The sequence below is a fragment of the Natrix helvetica genome (genome assembly GCF_964273705.1).
Source record: "Natrix helvetica genome assembly, chromosome: 4".
NCBI lineage: Eukaryota > Metazoa > Chordata > Lepidosauria > Squamata > Natricidae > Natrix > Natrix helvetica.
The window spans coordinates 109,438,990-109,465,106 of NC_138550.1; the positions used below are offsets into that span (position 1 = coordinate 109,438,990).

Below are 26,117 nucleotides of genomic sequence, written 5' to 3' on the forward strand. Positions count from 1 at the left end.
TTTTTATGAGCCTTCAGCGGCGGGAGGGAGGCGTAGCCGGTGCAAGGATCGGGCAGGGAGGAGCGAGGCGGCCTACGAGCGCTTTCCCCGAGGCCGATTTCCCTGCTCCCTTGCCCCGTCCCCTCTGCATTGTCCTGGGGCCTTTGGCAGACGCTGGCTGGCAGTCGGGAGAGTTTTTGGCCCCAGCGCCCCTGGAGAGTCCGACGGCACCGTTCACTAAGCGAAGAGGAGAAATCCCTGAGAATAAAAAGGCAGCGTTTTCCGATTGCCTTTGCAGTTAGATCCGGGTTCTAGTATGATTTGTTTAATTTTAGCCTGGGAAACTCCCATGACAGACTACGTTTGCACCCTTGCCCAGGCATGTAAGTGTAATTAGCCAGGATTTAGCTGGATGCCAGAGACTCTTTGCCACCAATTACTGTACAAAAAGTGTGACGTAGCTTTTCACATCATGGTGGCATACCCAATGGTTTCATCAATTGTAAAACAGCAACCCTGCAAAACAGATCCATGGAGAGAAGCAGGATTGCTCTTGCATCTTCAGCTTTATCTACCTTCTAGGGATCAGAACCGATTTGACTATTAGATGTGGAGAGGGAAAGATTTACTTCTCCATTGCTGTCTGGATAAAGGACCTATTTTCCCCTTTATCCTTATAAACTTCAGTAAAAGGCTATAATCAGGAAAGTGAGTATTTTGCTGAGTGTGGTAATGACCTGCTCTCCTAGGAATCAATAATTATCTTTGCCCTCAGTTGATATCAGCAGTCCTGTAGCTCTTGGCATTGTGACTCTGTTCCAAGCTGTATTGTATCCATTTTATTCATTTCGTGCTTTACATCTTGGGTTTTTACAAGTTTAGGGTGTATTTAATAGCATTCAAATAGCATTCAGCTTCCACTTGATCCCACCAGGATAGGAGCTTCATTTTTGTTTAAGAATTAAATAAAAAAGTAGTATAAAAGGAAACTTATAATAATGGATAATTAATGATTTTTGTGCACAAGGCTCCTTAAATCTGTGGCATCTCAGATTCCATGCATAACATTAACTGCAGTCACATCTTGACAAGTGTGCCTGAGCAAAATCTCCCAAGCATTGCAAGTTAGCATTTAGGCCAAACTCTAATGTGGCTACATATATACATACAGGTGAAACTCGAAAAATTAGAATATTGTGCAAAAGTTCATTTATTTCATCAATGCAACTTAAAAGGTGAAACTAATATATAAGATAAGATTCATTACATGCAAAGCAAGGTAGTTCAAGCCATGATTTGTCATAATTGTGATGATTATGGCGTACAGCTTCAAAACCTCAAATCCACCATCTCAGAAAATTAGAATATTACATGCAATCTATAAAACAAGGATTGTACATAGAACAATACAATACAATACAATACAATACAATACAATACAATAGCAGAGTTGGAAGAGACCTTGGAGCAGGGACGTGCGGTCAGGGGAGGCAGGGGAGGCAGAGCCTCACTGCTCTCATCATGAAAATTAAAAAAAGGGAAAAGGGAAAAGGCGTGAGGAGCCTTCTGCACATGTGGTTGGGAATGGAAGCGCTCCGTGGTCCCCTTCATGTTGACTCAGGAGTCAGGAAGGATGGGAATGGGACCACATGTGCAGGAGCCTCCTCTAGCCTCAGCCTCCCTCCTGCGCACGTCCCATTCCCCGCCTTCCTAAGTCAACATGAAGGGGATTGTGGAGCGTGAGCCGCGGTCCCCTTCATGTTGACTCAGGAGTCAGGAAGGAGGGGAATTCCCCTCCTTCCTGACTCCTGAGTCAACATGAAGGGGACCGTGGAGCACGAGCCGCGGGACCGCGGCTCACGAGCCGCGGTCCCCTTCATGTTGACTTAGGACGGCGGGGAATGGGACGTGCGCAGGAGGGAGGCTGACGTAGTCCCATTCCCCTCCTTCCTGAGTCAACATGAAGGGGACCGCGGCTCACACTGATGATGTCACCAGCCTCACCAGCCATAAACCTCACCGCACGTCACTGCCTTGGAGGTCTTCTAGTCCAACCCCCTGCCTAGGCAGGAAACCCTATACCGTTTCAGACAAATGGCTATCCAACATCTTCTTAAAGACTTCCAGTGTTGGGGCATTCACAACTTCTGAAGACAAGCTGTTCCACTGATTAATTGTTCTAACTGTCAGGAAGTTTCTCCTCAGTTCTAAGTTGCTTCTCTCCTTGATTAGTTTCCACCCATTACTTCTTGTTCTACCCTCAGGTGCCTTGGAAAATAGTTTGACTCCCTCTTCTTTGTGGTAACCCCTGAGATATTGGAACACTGCTATCATGTCTCTCCTAGAACAATATCGGACCCCTGAAAAGTATAAGCATGCATATTTACTCAGTACTTGGTTTGGCCCCCTTTTACAGCAGTTACTGCCTCAATGCAGCGTGGCATGGAAGCTATCAGCCTGTGGCACTGCTGAGGTGTTATGGAAGACCAGGATGCTTCAATAGCGGCCTTCAGCTCTTCTGCATTGTTTGGTCTCATGTCTCTCATCTTTCTCTTGGCAGTGGCCCATAGATTCTCTATGTGGTTCAGGTCAGACGAGTTTGCTCACCAATCAAGCACAGTAATCCCAGTGTCATTGAACCAGGTTTTGGTGCTTTTGGCTGTGTGGGCAGCTGGAAAATGAAGTCAGCATCCCCATAAAGCTTGTATGCGGAAGGAAGCATGAAGGGCTCCAAAATCTCCTGGTAGACGGCTGCGTTGACCCTGGTCTTAATAAAGCACAGTGGTCCAAAGTCCTGTTGCTCAGCGGTCCAAAGTCCTCTTTTCTGATGAGAGCAACTTTTGCCAAAAGCACCAAAAACTGGTTCAATGACCGTGGGATTACTGTGCTTGATTGGCCTCTCCATTCTTCCTCCATACTCTGGGTCCTTGGTTTCCAAATGAGATGCAAAAGTTGCTCTCATCAGAAAGGAGGACTTTGGACCACTGAGCAACTGAGTTTCACTGAGTTTCACCTGTATTATACTGAGGAAACAATTGTTTTCAGAATGCCTGATTGAACATACCTGAAAAAAGCCAGCCATGTAGATAAATAAAATGATTGTTTCCCTCCTCTCACCTTACATATCTCTGAATTGACAAAAGGGAAGTCAGGAATAAGCTAAGAAATCTATTAACAAATTATTTACTTATCATACTGCCAAAGTTGCCATGAGGAAGGAAACAGGTCCCCTTTCTTGATGAAAACATGGAAAGTTAAATTTGGTTTATTCCAATATTTTAACATTACAATCTCTACCAACCGAATCCAGTAGCTTGTTAATTTGTCTTATCTTATAAAGTTGTAAAGATGATTTACTTCTCTCTTCAAATAAAGAGGAAGAGATGGTAAAGCAGTACTATCGCTAATTAGATCTGTACAAAGGCAATTTAACCCATTGTGATTGAATAAACTTAACAGTGATAGGAATCCCCTATGCGCTGAGCCGAAAAAACAAATTGGCAAATCATAATGGATATATACACCAAGCGATCATAATATATACCCTATTACAATTTAGCACGATGTGTAAATCCTGTCTGCACTTTGAGCAATGGTCATCTGCATTAAGCACATAGAAATAAAATTGGTACAAATTTCCAAAAAGATTGTTCTTCTGAACTAAGTACAGACTTATACAGTAGTACAGTTGTATTAGGCTACATTAGTCAAAAATCATTAGTCAAAAATCAGAAGTGAGGCTTGGTTCATAGCAACTTTTAATAAAGCCTCTTAGTTTGAAAAGGTGCTACCAAACGCCTTCTGATCAAAGCAGCTAGTCCATCTGAAAATCATTTGAAGGTGTACATATGTACATTTTTCAGTATTACAATCAATAGACAAACCAATTTCGTTGTATTTAAGTACAATGACAATAAAGATTATACTTATACTTAAAATTGAAGAAGGCTTACCATGACAAAAATTCTGATAGCAAATAAGGTTTCTTGTCCCATCCAACACAGAAAGAACTGCTCATTCAAGATCCTTTCTGTAGCTTGCAGCTCTTTTTATAAAAGCACCCCCCTCCCTGTTGTGTCTTTGTGCTTTTAATATGATGGACAGCAGGATTAAGGACAAAGGTTCATTGTTCTAAATAATGTGATTCAAGCCTCCAAATAAATAATGACTCCTCGATTGTCCATCTGGCCACCGCTCTGAAATTCCTTTATTTTGCTTGTTTTATGTAACTATTGTTGTATATGGATGGAAACCAGGGAAAACAGCAACCTAGTATTCAAACATATTTTCTTTGGTCATAACTATTATGGGAACTTATGAAACAACTGAGATAGACACTGACCCTTCAGCTGCCCTTCAAGGCCGATATGGGAAGATTCCTTACTCCAAGATCCAATGGCCTGGAGACCCTGGACACACAGAAACAACACAGCAAATGCTTCTCTAGTGTCTGTACTACAGAAACCGTCATAGTAGTCTCATCTCACCTTTACTCACTGTTATTACTGAACACAAATACTCAGCATGCGCAGAACAATTCAAAACCTCCCTGCTACTTTCCGATACGAACCCTGTTATAACATACTGTAGATTGAACGAACACCTAGTTCATGTGTCAAAGGTAACATGCCATGACGTTTTGGACAACACATCAGCATTCATCAACATGAACAATTATTCTTAAAAGCATGGCCCATTTTAGTGTGATTTTGGAGGCTGCGTGAGAAAGAGGTGTGCTCTTGCACAACCTCCAGAAGTTGTGTGAAAGGGCTATGTTCTTGTATAACCTCTGGAGCCTCCAAAAATGAGTTTCTTTTCATTTTTGTAATTATTTGACATTTCTTTATGTCAGGGGTGTCATACAGGCAGCCCAAGGGCCAGATGCGTTACACACAGGCCACGCCCACTCCCAGCACCCCAAATGGGGAAAACACCGTGAAACGTCATGTGACAGCAACGTGACATAGTGAGTTTGACACCCGCACTTTATGTAATACATAGCACCACACAATTGAACTAGATTTTTAAAAATAAAGCATTGTCTTGTTTATTTCAGGAGGGGTGGTGATACACCAGCAGTCATGTTAGGCATTTTCCATCCTGAGCCCAAAATGTTCACCATCAAAAGCCCTATTCAATATATTAATTCTCTGAAACTTCATAGATCTTCTACACATTAACCTTTTCTGCTTCCCTACACAAATCTAATACTCCTACATCTTATTTTATATTATAGTTTTATATATGTGTGTGTGTGTGTGTTGTATTTGTGCTGATAAATAAAGGCAAAATAAAAAGGCAACATTAAAAATATGGTTTTCTGCCTGGATGGTCTCCTTCAGTGAGCCGATAGACAGAAAGGGGGAGTAGTGAGTTCCCTCCCATATTTGGGCATACCAGGGGTTGTAACACAAATATTCAAAATTTGTGAAACGCTTATTTTTTACTCTTAATGTATCTTTTGTTTTTCTTTAAATTACTGTACTTAACTTTCTTTATGCTGGTCTACGACCATAATAATTTGATTTTACACTGAAGAATAAGACTTAAAATCCCTGTGGGAAAAAGTTATGTCATACATTGTTATTTTAGATGCTTAAAGTAGAATGATTAAAGCTGGCTTTATAAATTGTATCAAGTTAAAATAGGTTTTCCTTGGTTTCTGTTCAATATGTTGGATAAACGAAGTCACTGTAGTTTTGAAACTGTGTTTTATGGCTCTGTGCTAACCAGAATTCTATGGCTTGTTCAATAACCCATGGCTTAGCACATGTGAATGCTGCTGGTGGTTTAAATGATCTTCCATCATGGAATTTAATTAAGACAACTTCAAATTATGACCTATGAGACAACAGCAATTGACTGCAATTAATTGTAGGGGGAGCTAAAAGAAAGAAGAAAAAGAAGAGAGGGCAGCCTAGTAATTCTGAGGCATGCTGTAGCCCAGAAGATATGTAGACTTCAGTTCCCAGTAACTCCCAGTTAGTCTTGTTGGCTGGAGGATTCTGGGGATTTGTCCACACATCTTGAGTTTACCAAGGTTGAGAAGACTGTTCTAGTCTGTAGAAGCCATAATAAACCAACTACATGATGTTTTTAAGCCTTGATTTCTTCTGGAATTTGTAATCTTTCCTCCTGCTTTCTTAAAGCTGCAAGCTACCAATAGCCTCAAAATTTCAATGTCTAGCAATAAATGACATCAGAACTGATAGATCAAAGTTGAATTTATTTAGCAGCTTTTCCACATGGAGTACAAAGAATGCTGTAGAAAAATACCAATGTGTTATTATTATGAGATATCTGCACAGATTGGAAAAATCTGCAAATAAGCAACTACAAGTCCCACAGGGGCTCTTTTCCTCTTTCACCACCCATGGCTGTATTTTCATTCCTTTTGGATCCTTCTAGAAGGGCTTGTTGTTTTTGCAAGTTCAAGTATAAACTGTTATTTTCTTCCACTAAATCTAAGAACTAGGCTCAGATTCTGTTTTGGGGGCAAGTCAATGTGAGGCATTATGTGATCATTTGCTGCTGCTTTCTTAGCTTAGATCACTCAATCATTAGAAGTTTTCCAGATTCCAACTCCCTCTTCTTTGTTTGGAGGGGAAGGGAAGTCAATTGGAGAGTTGCTGTGTTGGAATAACACCTTGAATAGAGCACATGATTTTTTTTTGGAAAAGAGTTAGGGTTAGGTTAAAATCAGCAGCAACTATGTTTGTGTAAAGTGCTCTTTACTGAGTTTCAAAATATTCCACCAGGTATATTGGCATCAGTTAGACTAGGAGAAAAGAGAATTAAAATAGTGCAACTTTTCCAGATTGCGGTAATGTACTTTTATGATCTTTCAGATCTCAAAGCACAATTTGCAAAATAAAATATAAAATAAAAAATAAATTCAGATTCAGTTCTTCAACTTGGCAACTTCATAAAGGTAAGCACCCAGAAGCTTCACTCCTTGAATATAGTTGTATCTGGAAAGGAAACACCTCATATTAAATTAAGCCCCCACAAAAAAACCCAAACCGAAAACCCGAGCAATCCCAGCAAAATCTAAAATACAAGTGGAAAATCTCTAGCCAATGAGTTAAATCTGGCTCATAGCACTAGAGCTCCAACTTTGGGTAATGATAAACAATGCATATGCTTCTTCACCTATTAAGTTTCTCATTCTGAGAATGGGCTCCGTCATCAGCAGACCCAACAGGAAGCAGCATCACATTCTTGCCTGTTGCTTCTTGAAAGGTCAATGTGACGGGAATGCTCCCTCCTTCGCGAGTCAGATCTGGCTCCACACCGAAGACTAGGGAAAATAAAGGAGAAGATTAACAGCAATCCTCGTTTTCTTTACCAACCTTATCATCCATGGTAGCTTCCAGTTGAGTTGGACTTCCATTCTCCCAACCCAAAATTAAGTTTGGTTGGGCTCCAAGGACTATCAGAATTTGTACATTCTGATATTCAGGCTGTGAAAAATATTTTCTTTCATGTACCTGCTAACCCTTTATAATCTTCCAGCAGGTTGACATTGCATTAACACAATACCCACCTGTTACCTTTTTAAGGACCATTTTCCAGGTTGATTTTCACGAAAACTGTTTTTTGCCACTGTATGCACCAGGCATGAAATCCTCTTACCTTCGCTAGCGGTTCAGAACCAGGAGCGCAGAGCATCCGTGATGACATCTGGGCAACTGAGGGAGCCTCCCGCTGCCACTATTACTGATTCACCCGAACAAGGCGAACCGGCAGAATACCACCTCTGGTATGCACTCACTCTAAACCAGGGTGTCCAACTGGCGGCCTGCGGGCCAGATGAGTCACATGCAGGCCACGCCCACCCCGGCTCCGCAAAGGCAAAAAACGTTGCAATACGCCACGTGATGCGATTGAGTCTGACACCTGCGCTCTAAAGTATCTACATTTTTATCTTGATACCGGTCACACACAAAAGATACCTTAGATCATATTTTGATTAAGATATTGAGAGAAACAATGAAAGATGTACTAACCTGTTTTCATGGCTCTTCTGCCAGCCATATAGTGGGGATGATTGAAATCTGACACCCAAGGTTTTCCACCATGGCCCAGCTTTACACTGAATTTGTTGGGGCTGTGCAACTCAGCAAACTTTTTGGATAAGTACTCCTCAACCTTTAGTAATGATTAAAAACTGGTTACTTAAAACAGCCGGAACAAAATGATTGGTCAATTATGCAGAATTGATGTTTAAGACACATCAATTCCTTACATCTGAATAAATAAACTGTTTCATGTACAATCATGTACTTCAACCCTTTGCATATGGGCAAAGTTTGAACTACACTCTTGCCAATATTTAACTTGCCTTACACTACTGCATATATCAGGGAACATGCTAAACGGCACTGAAACCAACTCTGGATTCACAGCAGTTTGTAGCTAAGGCAGTAATTGTGGGGGGGGGGGGGGGGGAGGATTTAAGAATCAAAACTGTTTATGGGGTCAGGAAATGTCCAAGTTTGGATTTTCGTATCACAAGCTGAGATAGGACTTTTTTCAATTCTGCCCGCTTCTCTCACATGAAGGCTTTGTATTAGTGCTTGAGATAACTTTACAAATCATGGATGCTACGTACCATCCATCAAAAAAGTATTTGCAAAGCCGCAACTGAAATTGGAAAAAGCGCAAAACACAGTCTGCCTCCCTAATGAAGGGATTTCTAGCACAGCCCTAATCCTAGCTTCTGCTGATGTAGTTAACATACAATGTTCTGAATTGTGATTTGAGCTTCCTTATCTACTTTCCTTTGACACATACCCGCTTAGTTACAACTTCAGGAGTCATATCCGGCACTAATCGGATTGAAAATTTGCCAATCACTTTTCGTGGTATCACAGTTTTACAACCAGATCCAGAGAAAGCCCCTTCTATGCCATGAAGGGATAAGGATGGGTACCGCCATCTGTGCATCAAAATCATTTCCTATAAAAAACATTAAAGAGAAGAGATAAAGTCAGGCATGAATTGTCTATTTATAGCAGAACGATTCAAGGCAAAACTATAAATCATGAACCTGTGGCTACCTTGGATAATGATAGAACTAGAATATTTGTATTCCTCCAATGGCCTAATATTAATCTAGTAAAATATCATGTTTAGCTTCTGTTCTTTAGATCAATGTGCCAATATGGAACAATGTGTTTTTATGGCCCAGATTTAGTAAAAAGTGTAAGGGTTGGACTAGTTTTATATTGATACATAATTATGTACATGAATCTTATTTTTTTCCCTTCCTCTCATTCTTTTGTCTATTTTAATCACTAGGTATATATAGTTTCTAACTGAATTTATCATAGAGGGTGTGTTTATTACATTTCACTAATTAAAATGCACATGCCACATCTGACAGTCGATTTGTCAAGAAACTACATCTTTTCCTGATTCCCTGGGTAGCTGTGCACTTCTAGGAAACAGCGTGGTGGAATTAAGGTATCAATAGAATGCTATCAGAATTTCCTGGTACCTCTTTAATTCAAACACTTATTTCTTGAGACTGGGCAACTAGTGGTACTTCTCAACTTACAACTATTCATTTACAGATTGCAGTCCTGAAAAATGTGACTTACAACCAGCGCTCACACTTATGACTGTCACAGCATCCCCCGTCACACGATCAACCTTCAGGTAATTTGGCAACCAGCATGTATTTATGAGGGTTACAGAATCCCAGTTTAATGTGATCATCGTCTGCAACCTTTCCAGGTGACTTCCAACAAGCAAAGTTAATGGGAAAAGCTGGATTTGCCTAATAACCGCATGATTCACTTAGCAACCATGGCAAAAAAAGCTGTAAAGCAGGCCATGACTCACTTAACAACCGCCTTGCTTAGCAATGTAAATTCTGTAGTTTTAAGACGAGGGCTACCTCTGGTCCCAAAAATCCAGGAAAATATGCATCCCTCCTCTTTTAAGGATGCAGAGGGTGCAATGTGAATGCCTTGCTCCAAAACCTCCTTTTTGGCTTCAGATCAGAAAGAGAAAGCATCCTTACTAGAAATTAGTTAGAAAGGCCTTCCAAATGCACGTCCCTCCCCAATCAAAAGAGGAGTCAAATGTTTAAAAGGTGGATTATAATAGTCTGTGTATGCAAGCAAAGAAATCTCAGGTTAATAATACAATGTTATGCATGTACCTCAGAGTTGAAAGGGACCTTAGCCCACCAAGTGACAAGCATGCCGATTAATTATGAAAATGACAATGATGTAGAGCTCGATACATAGAGCTCATACAATAGCAGCCATGTCCACAAATCTGGGTGTTTGGGGGGTGGAAAGCATAGTTGTTCCACTGTCCACAGAAGAAAATAGCTTCCTCTAACCAGATGCACAACCTAAATTTGCAAGAACAGGCTGATAATATATGAAAGATGCATCCCAACACAATTGAAGACTACCAGGTTGCATAAGCCTGGTTTAGAAATCTTGTTATCTTTTTTAAGTACTCTTAATCATGAAACGTTAGGCTGCTTAAAAGTGACACATCACAAAATTTGCTTCTCTTGCTTACAAAACTGGTAAGAAGATCCACCTCACCTTTGTGTCATGGAGCAGTTTTGTGGCTCCAACATCTTTTGCGTATTCTTTTAAGTCAAAGTCAATTTTGTCATAAAGTTGCTGCTCCTCATTTGTGACCGATGCCACGGTCTCGTAAATGCCAGGGATGAGGATTTTTCCTTTCTTATCCACTAAGGAGCCTGTAAAGAAAGAGCCATGTGCTCTTAAAGGCAGTCTGAGAAGCTTATACTAGTCATATCCAAAGCTTCTGGTTTGCATATTGCTGTGATGGTGAACCTAAGGCACGTGTGCCACAGGTGGCACACAAAGCCCTCTCTGCGGGCACGCCAGCCGTCGCCCCAGCCCAGCTCCACCGCATATGTGCGTGTGCCTCTCACTGACCACCTGGTCTTCAGGTCTCTGCTGCACATGCACGATGGGCGGGGTGCCTACGGGGGACACAGGTGTATATGCGCAGGGACATGGGGCACATGCATGGGTGTGTGTGTGCAGGAAGCTTTCCAGCCCAAAACAGGGCACAGGGGGAACTCATGCCCCGTTTTGGGCATGGAAAGCCTCCTGCACCAACCTGAAAGCCAAAATAGGGTATGGGGGGGCTGCCCAGGGGATGTGCGCATGCGTGCGGGTCGCACGCGCATCTGTGGGGGCGGTGGGTGTTTGCATTGCATTTTGGGTATTCGGGCATGTATGCGTGCATTCGTGCACGCTTGCACTTTGGGCACTCAGCACCAAAAAGGTTAACCACCACTGCCCTATTGCATTCCTGCCTATCATACTGAAATGCAGCTGCAGGGAAAATGGCAAACAAGGAGAGCTGCACTACAGGCATACTGGCATTTACATAAAAGCTGCTGATCAAAATAAACATAGCCAACAGTTTCTTTTTTAGATAGGATTTCGAATTTATTTTTTTTAGACCTTAGACACAAACACACTAAAATACACGCAGAGCTACAGGGCAGTGCTGTTCTTCAGCTAATTGCATGTGCCTGCCAAGCGATCCATCTTATAGCCAATTCAAGCAGGGAAAGGATTTAAGGTCAGGCTCAGTCTGGACCCAGGGAAGACTCTTCTCTGAGCACCCTTCTTCTATAAGCCAAAGAACATGCAGTTTAGGTCCCAGGATGAGCTTCATCTTGGTAGACCCTCTGAAAGTTACTATAAAGTTATAATCTTAATTAAATGGAAAGGGGAACTATGATTCTCATTCTTCCTCAATTTTAGAATACAGTCAATTGTGTCCAGAGGTGGAAACCACCAGACCTTTGCTGTTAACTGCTCTCTTACAAATTTCTCTCTGCCCAATAAATTATTTCAAGGCTTAACTTGCTGTCGCCCAGCCAGATATTTCCAGTTATTAATTTCTAGGAGGCCTGGGTTTATGGCTGTGAGTGAAGAGCAAAGATTCTCTTCTGGACTAAGACAGATAGCAGAAATATCCTTGGTCCATCTGGTTTAAAAAGCTTTAAAACAGAGAAGAACCCACATGCACAGATATATTCCTCCTCAAAACCCGATTCCTTCCTGCCTCATTATTTGAAGGCAAGAAATATCTGACAAAACATCAATCAATTCTAAGTGTCAGAATTTCCTCCAGAACTATTTAGGGCCATTCCAGAAGATGGAAAGGATGGGGTAACAACCAAAGCCAAATGTCCCTAAGCCATAGAATAATCCTGCCCTCGTGTCATGTACTAATAGCATATTCTCAGGAGAGCAGTGTGGTAAAGTGGGAGCAGGAGGTTGTTTGCGTGGCTTTTAGTTGATGATGAGCTGACGTGCCTTTGATGGGGAAGCCAAGTGCTTGCGGAGTCAATCCAAAGGAATTGCACTGCATGCTATGAAACAGAATTCGACAGTTCGATGCAAACCACTGCAATTCTGATCTGCTCTCACTAGAGCAAGTCTTAGTCTCTTGCTCATCAAACAATAAAGAAACAAACAGCAGAAATGGGAAGAGAGAACCACACTAGCAAATAAAAAAAAGGGGGGGTGATGTTCCAGGGTCAGTAAAGCCAATATGCATAATATAATAATAAGCCAATAACAACTGCATCATTATTATTCTATTCAACCCCCCCCCCAAAAAAAAATCTGGGTATCCCCTGATATAAGGACTTCAATTCTTAAAATATCTGGCAATGGGCATACAAACTAGGGGAATTTTGGGATACGAGACAAATTTGGAAGACACCTTGGTTGGGAAAAGTTGCTAGAATTCAAACTTTACCTTCAACCACCTCATAAGTGGAAACAACATTCAACAGACTGTTAATAAATCTGTGCTTCCTAGGTCCAACAATGCTGCAGTTATCTTTATCCTTGGAGGAGATCTTTACCCTCTTGTTTAGGTTCTCATTAGTCCATCAATTGTTAATTATCAAGAGCTTTTAAGGAGGGTCAAGGTTATTTCTTTATTTTCCCTTAAAGCATGACCACATTACTAACTCCTGCAATAGTTAATATGAGGGAAGGTACAATCTAAGGGAGGTGTATTCCCACGTATCAGAAGGCAGACGGACTGGAAGATCACTGATTTTCAAAGGTTCTTGTTCTTGTTGTATACAATGCTCCCTTAAAATAGCCCTTACCCATTAAAGCAATAAGATCTGTCATTGCTTCGTGGACCGAACCACCATATACACCAGAATGAAGGTCTTTGTCGCTGCATTCCACCTTATAGAAGAAGATAAAGGCAAAGCCCATTAAGAGTCTTTCTGACATTTAGAACTGCATTTTTAAGGTTAAGACAAGCTGTTGTAGCAAGGATTTTTTCTGCAGGTTTTACAGAGAGACTTGCAAAGTGAATTATGGAATTGCTGCTTCAGAAAATTCCATTTTCAGTATCTTCTTTAGGCCAAGAATTTTTTTTTAAAAAAAGTCAGAGATACCTTTCTGAAAGCTGCTAGGGTTGAAGTAAAGAATCAAACAACTAAAAGCATTTCTAGTATGTGTGTATGTGGAAAAGAGAGAGCAAGAGAATAATTAATTATTTGGACATATAATTATTAAATAACAAGCCTCAAGGTGGTAGTTTGAACTGGGATCTTTGGTATGACAAGCACCTGGACATTGAATTTAACTACCTAAAACAGGAGTGGACAACTTACATCCATAGAATCAAAGAAGGCATGTCAACTTACATATGGCCTGCAATTTAATTTCAGGGCCCTCCATAGGCATTTTCCTCCAACAAGAGCTATTTGATCTTTCAAAACAGCTCAACGGGTAGGGAGTAAGAGAAGAGGGGAGAAGGCCTATTCATTTTTGACTCTGGCCCTGCCCATCATAGTGGACATCTGCAACAGATTACTTTTGAAGAGAAATGGCCCATAACACAACAAAAATGCTTCCAATTTCTGATATGAGAAATTTCCAGGAACTTTGCATAAAGTTTAAGTTTGGAAAACATATGGGAAGCAATATAGATATACACCAATGACACAGTATAAATAACATTGTGAAGCCATGACAAGATACGAGGTTTTATTCAGTTGCCTTCTGTATCCTCCTTTTCAAAGAGACAATCACTGTGCCAAAATAGCTGTTGAAACTTTGAACACTCAATGTTTGAGTGAGGCTACAGTCCTACATCTACACTAATGGGATGTCTTTCAGCTTAGCAGACAAAGGACAACCTAATTATGGTTGTCATCTTAATCAGCTGTTATTATTCTTAGTCCTTTACCTCAATGAAGTAATAGCAGATGCCCCTGAGGCCATAGGTGATGCAGGGCTTCTTCTTGCCCAGCCAGTAGTTGTCAGAGATACACACGTAGTCCACGTCTTTGAAGAAAGTATCTTTTTGTGCGAAAATCAAGTCATCAAGGCCTTCAGAACCAGATTCCTCCATACCTTCTAAGCAAAACTTGACATTGACTGGGATTTCCTAGAAGACAAAGCCACAACGCTGAAAAAGAAGTAGGGATTGTTACGGTGTTCAGAGTTAGAGCCCAATCAAATACTTTCAAAATTCTTGGGAAGACTCCATGTTGGAGACTTCTGCTGCAGGGACAAATAAAACTTTCCAGTCATGCTATAGGCACTTTGAATGAAGTGTTTTCTAAAGAGCAGGTATGTGTGTGTGGTGGTGGTGGTGGTGGTGGTGGGAGAATTGCAATGCAAAATAAAATCCAGGAGAAATTAAATAGGAAATTTTTATTGTTCCCTCCCCCCACCCATACTGTGATCTGGAACATAATCAGCCTTTGCATATTTCTCTGTCAAAAGTAAGTTTTCCTCAATACTAATTGTTTTCACTGGATGCAGTAATGTATGTCTCTAACCCAGATTAACAATGATTTCAGCAATGATGGAGGAAGGAACAATTTTATCCAGAGCTACTTTTCCAAAGCTCCAGCATATAAGTGCCTGCCTGCATTCTTTCTTTAGGACTGTGGAGAAAAAAGGAAAAGTCTGGTGGTTGGAAATGTTTCTGCAGAAGCCAGAATAGTTGTTCATCTGATTGCAACTGGAAGGCAAAATAATCAGCAGACAATTTGGGACAAGACAAGAGTTTTCAACCTTCCTGGACTCACTAACTGCAGCCCTTCAATTGCACTGTAGGTTGACGAGAGGGGTTACAGATTCAGGCAGAGCAGATTCAAGAAAGACTCTTACGGGCGCTCCCTATAATTTGTCCTATCTTAACTAAAGTCCCAAAGCTGCTTTTTCAAAAGGCAACTGGACTTTCTGGTTTTTCTTTGAAGACGTTTCGTTTCTCATCCAAGAAGCTTCTTAACAAGCTCAGAAAAACCAGAAAATCCAGTTGCCTCTTGAAAAAAAGCACCTCTGGGACAACCATGACCTGGATGACTGAGAATCTCCATAGACACCTTAACTAAAGGTAACTTACTTGTACTAGATTGTCATATCTTAACTAAAAACCTTGGCAATAGATTTTCCTTCTTCTTCAGATGACTCCTTTTTCATCTTTTGCTCTGTAATCCAAAAGATAGAACCCCTTTTGAACGGCCCCTTTCATTTGTTTGGGGTTTGAAAAATGCTAGGAATCACTGAAAACAGCTCCTTTCCTTTACTAGGATTGGCACAAACAAGATCCAAGTTGGGCGTTTGTCCTGCTCCAGGCTTCCAAAGAAGATAGAATTTCAGTAAATAAATTAATTTGCCACAATACAGAAAGCTTGCCACTGAGAAGTTGTCCAGTCACGCAGATTTCCCTATAGTCTGGTTACAAAAACATTTCAGGCATTTTATCTTTCTTGATAGCTGCTGTGATTTAGTACAAATGTTTATGGTTTTACCATCGTTCCCAGGACCCCCAGATTTTTACCTGTTTGGTTTTCTGGTAAGCCTCCAGAGCATTCAGCCAAGCTAGCACTGGACCTTTGTCATCTGTCGATCCTCGGCCATACAGCTTCCCTAAAGAGGCAACAAATTAAAGCAAACTGCAATTAAATGGAATTATCTCTACTGCCATGGAAAGCTACAGCCTGCACAGATCAGGTCATTCTGGCACCGTCTGCCCACCTCATAGCTTTGTCTTAGCTTTAGATATTAGACCCTCTCATCCTCTGATATCAAATGGTTACAGGAGCATATTAATGTTCTCTGTGAGATATTGGTTGCAAACAGAACACCTTGGCCCCAATACCCTATTTTTAAGCCAAAGACATGGTCTTTTAGTGGCTGAGAATTGCTCTTAACTTTTAGGGAAGGGAAGGCTGCAACAGAAGGGGCTAATGCAAAGATTGGATCATATACAGAAAGAAACCAGGGTTTTCATTTTTTACTGGTACCATTTTTTAAGGGGGTAAATTGAAAAAGAGATGGCTAAAAACCTACACACTCCTGCATCTCCTTTTAAAGCAAGATGCCTCTGCTATCTACACCTTAAGCATCTTGAAGATCAAAAAAACCTGTTGGTGCACAAACTTTGTTCCGCTTAAAGTCCACTTCAATGCCTCCCCATGACTATTTGCAACAAAAAAATCAATTATTAAGGAAAGGATTCTTAACCCTGAGCTAAGTCCTTTGAACAGTTGAAAAGACAGGCAATATATCACAGCAGAGAAAGATCACTGAGCAACCCTGCATCTAAACTGAATTGCAAGGAGAGGATTTTTAGACATAGGATTCCACAATCCACTTTCCTAAGTTTTTTAAGTCTTATCTGAATTTAATGACAAGTGAATAAGTAACGTTTGATTGCTCAAGGGGGAAAAAGTGTATTAGTTGGCAAGGTTTCTATTTAGCATAATGCTTGCTTGCAAAGATAAACATTTGCTTAGTCATCAGAAATCTTAAGCTTATCTATTACTAGAACAAATAGAGCTGAATGAAATTGCTTTATTTGTTAATTGATAAGCTTGGATAAGAAGGAAGAAAGCCCAAGGTACATACAATATTTCCCCATTGCTAAAAGTGCCATGCTGGGGGAAAAAACAGTTAAGGGCATGGGGTAGAAAATGGAAGTGTTACCCCTACAACATGATCAAGATGCCAGCCAGCTTAATATGACCTTCCTCAGAATACTCTATTCCATCCTTATTTTTTTCTTTTTTGACCCAATATGCTAAATCACCACTATGCTACCATGTTTTCCCCAAAATAAGACAGCATCTTATTTTCTTTTGACTCCCGAAATAAGCACTTGGCCTTATTTTCGGGGAGGTCTTATTATTTTTGAGGTGCAGGAGGCGGCGAACATGGTCACTTCATGGCTGTTGCTGTGTTGGAATATTTTCGGGGAGGGCTTATTTTCGGGGAAACAGAGTAGAGTTTAGACCCGCTTCAGTTTATTTTATTTTTAAAAAATATTTTCTTTTTAGTATAAGAGCAGGGACACCCAATCTCTGTCTGGCTTTCAAGATTCTGGTTTTCTTCTCTGCAACAATAAAGTAGAACGTCAGCAGTCCTTGCGGAGTCCGTCTGCTGACTTGGCCTTCCTCAAAGGGCCGACAAGCTGGCAAATTATTTCAGCCACAGCAATAGAGCTTATTCTCCTAGCAAAAGTACATGGATCAAATTACCAAAACAGGACAGCTGGGAATGGAAAATGAATAGCAGAAAGGAAAAACATGTTTCTTTCAAAACCTTGATTACGCCTAACTTTTCCATTACCAACTGCAATGTTTATTTTTTTAAATTAATTCTACTGGATGCAATAATTTTTTCATCCACATCTCAAGAGAAAGGAGAAAGAAAATAAAACATTGCTGGTAGTTTTCACTTCCTGTCAACTTCCGTTATTCTTAATCAGCAAGTTTCCATCAGAGAGGGTTGAATTGGCTGGTAAGTGGTGACATATGGTAGACTTTTCCAATTGTAGCACATTATCAGCAGGAAACCTAATATGGGGGCTAGACACCAGTGTGACATCCATCCTAGCAGTTTTGTTTGACAACTATTCATACCCTGTTTTATGAATGAGAAAGCTCTCTTTCACTACTATGGAGCCACAGAGCCCCTTACATGCTTTCCAAGTTCTAGATATGAATATAAAGACTGGAAATCCCTGAGCATCATACAAAAAAACCCTACAACTCCAATGAAAAGATGCAGCTTATTGAACTATAATTACTTTGCATTTTCTGCTGTGTGAATTTTCCTTTTTTTTTTTTTTTGTCCCTAGTTGAACACATGTAGAAGAATTAACCCAGTTGTATAGAACTGCTCTAAAATCCTTTTGGTTAACTATACTCAACATTTATTACAATCCTACATAAGCCAAGTCACAAAGGAAACTTATCTAAGCTTGCTTGGAAATAATTCACAGTGTGCTAAAGAGATACAACCTCTAAGATTAGTACTTGGTAATTAACCTTTAAAATTAGGGCTTGGAATGGCCTCCCAGATTGTCCCAGTGCAATGACTCCAGCCAGCACAGGAAATAATATAAGAGTTTGGACGCTGTACTTCAGCAGCATTTGCATAATCTTAAGTATATCACCTATACTTTATAAAAGTTAAGCAGCTACTGTGCACATTGTGTCCAATTTTTCAGAGAGACGGGAATCATTGCTTTAAAGATTGGTGGCTATAGAAATAATTTAAATAAAGAAATAAATTATTTGAATAAACACAATTAAGACAACTTGGTCTCTGGTTTATGTCTGTATCTTCTGTCACAACTAATTTGGGCACGGTTGCAGGTTATGTGCAAAGAGTAAACAGAGAATTCAATTCAAAAACCCAACTTGAAAGCAACAACATGAGAGCAACTTAACATTTACACTCAAGATTTGACATATAGAAGCACGTCAGGTATAGACAAGTCTTACCTTCTCTTTCTATCAAGACAAAGGGTTCGCTGTCCCAGCCATCCTCTAAAGCTGCAGGTTGCACATCCAAATGGCCGTAGACACAAACAGTTTTTTTGCAAGGATCTGAGCCAAGTTTGCCCAGAATTATTGGAGGTAGAGGAATCTTACTACCATCAGGCAACTGTAATTTAGAAACACCAGGTGTCAGTGCAGAGCTATTGAGAAATTGCTATATGTGGAACTATTTTGTACTGTATAATATTTACTATAAAAGGGTAAAATGCAAAAATTTTCGCAGGGTGTGTGTGTTTAAGTTTTAGCATATATGCATCAGCCCACTTTTTTTTACATGACCCCAGGATGCTGTCTTTTCACGTTTGCAAGAGGGGCAAAAGGAGGAGCTTCAAACTTGGCACACATTCTTTAAAATGTCTACAAACTCTTATTTTTCTCACCTGAAGGATGGGTTAAGGAGAAAACTGGTTTTTTAAAAGTTGAATAATGTTTGAGACACATATTTCATTCCTTCAAACCCGCACAAAATATACAAAGCCTGGTCTTTTCACTCCAATGATATTGAGAGATCATTGACAACACTTTTTTTTAAAAGTATAGTATACCATATTTTTCGGAGTATAAAACGTACCAAGGTTTTGAAGAGGTAAATTTTTTTTAAAAAAGGTTTTGCACTCTGCAAACCTCCCAAAAACGGCCAGTTTTTCATGAAAACGGGCCCATTTTTTTCAAAAAAAGAGAGCATGAATAGCCTTTAGGAGGCTTATAGAGTACTGGGGGTGGGGGTGGAGAATGAAGAAAACATGGTCCATTTTTTGCGAAAACGGCCCCCTTTTTTTCTGAAAAAAAGAGCATAGATAGCCTTTAGGAGGCTTATAGAGTGTTCCTGAGGGCTGGGGGGAGGGGGCACAATTGAACCAAGATGGCCTGTTTTTTGCTCATTTCTGCCCTCCCCAGCCCCCAGGAGCACTCTGAAAGCCTTCTAAAAGCTATGCACGGCCACTTTGGTTAAGGGGGAGGAGGTTTCAGGAGGCAAAAAATGCTGTATTCAGTGTATAAGACGCACCCAGATTTTCAGCCTCTTTTTTTGAGGGAAAAAGATGCCTCTTATAGTCCAAAAAATACATTAACCCTTTGTTTAAGACAAGAAAGAAGTGCACAACATGCTAACAGTATCATTGTCTTGGATCCGTGAGTATTGGCTTAGCCTGGTTATCAATGGATTCATGTATTATTTCTGAAGGTGGAGTCACTAGGAAATAAGTCTCATTTCTATGAAAACTACATCTTGAAGAGAGAAAAAAATTAGAAAGATTAAAAATTATTTCTTTGTGCCTTAAACACAATAATTCATGTTAGTAACATGCCAGAAAGAGAAAGGAGAAAGGGGACAGTGTAACTATCAATTCCTTCATCTCTCTTTCTCAACATTTGTTTGTATGGTCAAAAAAGGCTTATATAAGTCCATTAATATCCTTCCCCAAACTGGTGTCTTCCACATATGTATACTTCGTTTCCCAGAATTCTCAGCCATCTGAAAGATATCCAGGGTAGGGTAGTCTAATCTAGAGACTCTGGTCAGGAACAAGGGCCAGGCAATTGCGCCATAAAAGCCTTGAGAGAGAGCACGAGTGCTCCACCGCCAATATGCTGACTCAAGCCCTGGCAGAAACAAGGATTGGGCTTGTCCTCAGAGGGGAAATATAGAATTAACCCAGGAGAACAGGTTGAACCTGGGACTCTGAAGATCAGATACCTCCTTTCAAAGAGAAACTGCCTACTAGTGCACACCTGCCTGCTGAGAGAAACTGCTTAATTAGCTCAGGCTCAAATAGGGACAGGATAGCAGCACAAATATTGACAGATCATAGCCTGTCACTCACAAGACCAGGAAGTGCAGTATTGTTGCCCCCACAAGCAGCAGTATATTCTGGGTCCCAAGCTAGAGGGGGCCTCTCTTTAGCAGTGAAGAAACTTTCCCCTCTTGCACTGCAAACTTCAGCATGTAGACTTCTCTCCACACTTTCACAAATACAAACTCTCCTTCCACTGCCAAATACAAAGGCCTCCTCCTATCCCTGCTGAGCACCTCTCATCTAAGGGGGCCGCGGTGGCTCATGTGGTAAGACGCTGGGCCTGCGCACCGCTGAAGTCGACGGCTCGATTCCCGTGAGCAAATAAAGCACGGAGAAACAAGAAAGGAGCCTTCCCCAATTGTCTGCCGGCATTCAGGTGTTTCGCGGGTGAAGATAACACTGCCCGAAAAAATTCTTTTCACCAGCCACCTTGGTGATCCTTGGCTAACACGTGCCATACACTAAAAAAAAAAAAACCCCACCCTCTCATCTAAAGACACAAAGAGCAGAAAAGAAAGCTAGTTGCCATCTGAATATGACTATCTAAAAATGGCACAACTCTAGACAATTTCAGCAGACTTCCAAAACAAATAAGCAAACAATGTTAAGCAGTTTTGGCCCTGGGTAGTTCTTTGAATGAGAGACCATCAGGAAATCCTAGGGATATAGATTAGACTGGAAAAACAAAAAGGCAAAAAACATTTTCATACTGAGCTATATTAAACCAATTTCATTGTATACATGATGTACAATGACAATAAAGGCTATACTACTATATTACATGCCACATGTTGAGCTCAATTGGATGGAACCTTTTTATTTTTTACTTATGATTAGTAGCTTTCTGCTCTCCCAATAGTTCCTTGATAAGGACCCCTCCTCTTACCGTCTGCTTCCCAACATCTACTAGTTCAGTTGTGCCCCCAAGCCGTTCAATGTCCTTTGCAGCAACCTCCATCATCCGTCTGATTTCTTCTCGCTTTTCCGGCCATGCTGACACGCTCTGTATTGCAACCCACTGAGCTAGACGCTATTCACGAACAGTTTAGAAAACAGCAAACATGATGGGGAAGAAGAGTGAAAGGGGGAAAAAACAGAATGAGATCATTTTCTTTAGAAGAGACAGATCCATAAAGAAAAATTGCAAGTATTCTGGAATTAATAGAGAAGCCAGAATTCTTTTTAATTGTTCACAGACCACAATCAGCAAGGATTCCTACTGATTGTTAAATATAATACAGGTAAGCATGTTGAGGGCCCTGTCAGTCAGAGAATTCTGGTTGTGGCTTCTGCCCTCTGGAACTTCTTATCCCGAGATGAGATCAGACCTGAAGACTTGGCTCTTTCAGATGGTTTAAGGGGTTCACTATGGGGAGAATCACACTGGAGAGTGTTGATGACTTAAGAGGCAATCCCACCTCCCCCCCACATGCATCCTGCTCACTCACTCCCCATCTTTTAACCATATTTTTTATTTAGTTTATCTTATTGTCTTAATGCTTTTAACACTGTAAGCCACCAGAAACTACAGCTTTGAAACGAGATGGGTGGCAATTATAATAAATGAATAAAAATAAATAGTACAGCAATCTTGAGCCCAAGAATGGCATATTTCAATATAGCCCCTTAGCTAAGCTAGCGAACAATTTTGGATCTCGGGGACCAAGTAAGAGAAGGGCTGTTTCTACCTAATGCAATAAAAGTTATTTCATGGTCCAAAAGAATAGTTGTAAGTCTTAGTTACGATTCAATTGCAACCGTGCCAAAATGAGATTCTGTTCTTTTATCAAGGTGAAGTTACAACTCCATAATGAACCTTCCAAAGGTCATAAATACAAAATCCTATTCCTCCTACTTTTCAGCCCTCCATTTATTTCAATAATCTTTTAAAGCTAGGTTCACACCAAGGGTTGGTTACCTTGCTCACCATTTAGATTTGCAGGAGTGATTCTTCTAAAGATGTCCTGATGGCTAGATGGTCATTTACCTAGCACCCAGGAAAGGCCCATCTGTGCTGCTCTTGCCCAATTACGGAATGCATTCCCTCAGGGTTTAGATCCCCCACTCTCTGACATGTAAAACCTATCACATCCACTATTCCTTTTCTCAATTCTTTGCTTCATACCATGAAGTATTGGTGCTGCCATGAAACCAAGCTACTGTAAAGGTGAACCCAGAAATATTCGTAATCCATAAAAGACAACTTTTGCATTTCAGTATTGAAATGAGGGTTCTTTGGTGCTCTCTGAGCTTGTTTTCTTGCAGATGTTTTATCACCCAAACTGGGTAACATCAATCTGGGTAAAACGTCTGCAGCAAAACAACCAAGCTCAGAGAGCACCAAGAACTCTTCAGTTTAGTAATCTTGCAGAGTGCTTCGGGTCCTTTAATTTGTTCTTGGCCTCATTAACTTTGAGAATGGACTATTCCATCTCCACCAACCTTGAAATTCACATTTTTATACTATAATGCTGCAATGAGAGAATTGAGTGACTTTCCAAAGGAAACTTTATTCCCAGCCTACAACTCTTGGAACAAGCAAAGTCAACCCTTCTTCTATGTTACCAACTAAGATTAGCTGGGAATTGCTTTGCCATGATTGTTCCATACCCACTATTCAAGGAAAGAACAATGCAGTTGTGTAAACTCTTTAAAACCTTATAGTCTCAAAGGAAGAGTTTGTGGATTTTATGTTCTGGAAAGGGCTACCTACCTCCACATAAAGGTCTTGATGTTTGTCCACATATTCAAAAAGAGATTCCAGAGCAGATGCCATTTTCTGATCAAAATAATGTGATTGAGAAATCTAGAGGGTGGGTTTTAAAAAAATAAGAGAGAGAGAGAGAAATAATGTTTAAATCTTGCAACAGGCGGTCTCACTTGGGATCCTTCCTTTTTAATTGTTCTATATTCTGCCTAAGCTCTAACTTGCAGTTCAGCAGATTTTAACAAAATCATGAGGACTCACTAAAGGGGAATCCTTCTGTGAATAATGCCACTAGTCTCATGACAGGAAAAAGCAATACAAAGAAAGTCATGAGCTGTTGATTTTAAAAGCTTACAGAGCTGAATGGTAACACGAGGAGGTAGGAAACAGAATCTGCAGGAAAGCTATCCTGTTTATTGTCTTCACGGATCCTACTCAAAGCCCAGTTCTATTTCTCCCTGGCAACTGAAGAGTTCATGTATAATCAAATCAGGATCTGAACTGTGGGATGACCTAGACTTCTTTTTCACAGATTTTCTGCAAATGTAAATTATTATTCTTTTCCTCCAGGCAGTTCCTCTTTCTCATTGAAACCACAGTGTGAGGCTGTGAAATAGTAAGAGGCCTAGCTTCTGAATAAAAATATTTACGTAATTAAAATATTAATACTTGTTTATTAAATGTATAAGATGCATTCACCGCCATTTGGCACCAGACTAATTATAATAAGACATGTAAATAAGCATTTATCATAAAGTTGTAAATCAGATACTGAACAAATTTTTGCAAAAATATTTAAAGACTTTTGCTTCAAGAACTCCCTCAGCACAAATCTAATATACTATATGTATATGAAAAGGAAGAATGTACCTATTGAGTTCTATAATAATATATCATTATATGTATTTGTGGGAGCATTTGGCATTAAACTGGGGAAGGAGACTATAGGGGAAGAAAATGAAAGTAAACAAACAGAATATTTGTAAGAATATTCCTATTTCCAAGTTCAGAGAAACAGAACTCAGAGAGTCAGCTGAGTCAGAGAATGACAATGTGTTAAATGATCTTGAAATGGCTAAATCCTGAATTCTTGTGGTGTCTTTTCTGTCATAACTTTGAATGGTAAACTGAACAAGACTTTGCTAAGGAAGGACTCTATATTTTAGTGCACCTACACAAACATGCAATTTTTCCTCATCAACCTGAAATAATCCAAAGCAAGATGAAGGACTTGTCACTGAAGATCACAGACTATAATTAGACCATGTCTGTCTAATGTGAGCTGGTAGAAATATCCCACTTCCCAGTCTATGACTCAGCGAAAGTAATTGGCTGAAAGTCATTCAGCCCAGTTTCCAGTGGTGGCTTCCAGTCCAGCACCTTAACCACTACACCACACTGCCTCTCAGACAGATGTTAGTTAGCTGCAGTTTCATAGGCTTGCTTTTAAGGACCCCAGCTAGCTTGTCAATGCATTCTCCTTCAAAGCAGTTCCTGCACATTCGTTGACCAATATAATGAATAAACAAATGGACTGATCACCCCTCAGGGAAGAAAAGCCTTGACAGGCGCCTTGTCTCTCAGATAGATAAGCCAGCACAGCCTTCCCCTTCGTGGTGTTCGGCTAGGGGGGTCCCCAAACTTGGCAACTTTAAGACTTGTGGACTTCAACTCCCAGAATTCTCCAGCCAGCTGGCTGGAGAATTCTGGGAGTTGAAGTCCACAAGTCTTAAAAGTTGCCAAGTTTGATGGCCTCTGGGCTAGACTACCCGATTTCTAAGGCAGGATTACATGGCTTTAGGGAATCTTAAAGCCAATGTCGGCGGCGGGGCAGAGCTGCGGCTGATAGCAGGGTAAATTAAAAGAGGCCCTTTACAATGCAGGGATTAAAGGCCGGCTCGGTCCGTCCCTCCTGAATTGCACCTCTCGGGAAAGGCTGAAACGGCCCAGTAGCGGCTGCAGCTATAGGGCCAAGCTCCACCAATACAATCCTCCTACTCACCCTGCGGTTCGGGGCAGCCTTCCAGCGCCGGGGGCAGAAGAAGCCACGGCTAAGGAAAGCCCTACAGGCTCTGGAGAAGGTGAGCGCTACAGCCATGGCCTATCCTGCCCGGCGGCTGCAAAAACGGAGGCTGCAAGAAAGGCCCGGGCGTGGGAAGGAAAGGGGGGGGGGGGGGAAACGGACGCGAAGAAAGGCAAATCCCCTGTGGTTCCTCCTCGCTGCCTCCCCTGATGGGAAACTGGGAGCGAGCGGGGAAGCAGCCGGGGATGCCCGGCAACTTTGCCAATGAAGGGGGCCAAGCAAGGTGGGCACGGGACGCCGACATCTAGAAGCCGTCGCCCACCCGGGTTTTTGTTTTTTTAGCCTTCGCCCGTGGGCATTGCCGCGCGGTGGATCCGCTACTCACCGTGCGTTGTGCCACGCAGGCGGACCGAACCCCTCGCGAAAGCGGGCAATTTCTTAGTGGAAAGCTCAGAAAGGGCGTTCAAGAGAACCCAGCGTGGAGCTTAAATCCTCTTGCTAAGGCCGCCCCTTTGGAATTGCGGCGAGGCCAATCAGCGGCCTTCCGAACGACTCGCCTTGGCCCTATTGGTCGCTCCGCACGGAGGAACCCAGGAAGGAAAAGGAGGCGTGGATGAAGGGAGGGAGAGCGAAAACCGAAACTGAGATTCAGGCACCGAAGGGGGGTTGTAATGATAGCGTTGCCTCTTTCAAAGCGAGGCTCTCCTTTGAAGGGAAAGGGGGTCACCTGCGCTAGCTAGGATTTTCTTCTTGGACCGC

General features: G+C 41.2%; 1 protein-coding gene across 2 annotated transcripts; it reads right to left on the reverse strand.

Moving 5' to 3' along the window:
* Positions 1-6,581: 6,581 nt before the first annotated feature.
* CNDP2 (carnosine dipeptidase 2) lies at positions 6,582-25,864 on the reverse strand. Of its 2 annotated transcripts, none has more exons than XM_081950129.1 (12): positions 25,759-25,864; positions 23,342-23,434; positions 21,515-21,658; positions 18,776-18,938; positions 15,826-15,914; positions 14,221-14,421; positions 13,124-13,208; positions 10,551-10,711; positions 8,776-8,940; positions 7,989-8,130; positions 7,132-7,279; positions 6,582-6,950 (listed from the first exon to the last, which is right to left on the reverse strand). In XM_081950129.1, the coding sequence occupies exons 2-12, from the start codon at positions 23,402-23,404 to the stop codon at positions 6,881-6,883; spliced, it is 1,431 nt and encodes a 476-aa protein (XP_081806255.1). In that variant the 5' UTR covers positions 23,405-23,434; positions 25,759-25,864; the 3' UTR covers positions 6,582-6,880. The 2 variants fall into 2 exon arrangements, with proteins under 2 accessions (XP_081806255.1, XP_081806254.1); XM_081950128.1 differs by having other exon boundaries at positions 25,744-25,854.
* Positions 25,865-26,117: the final 253 nt, after the last annotated feature.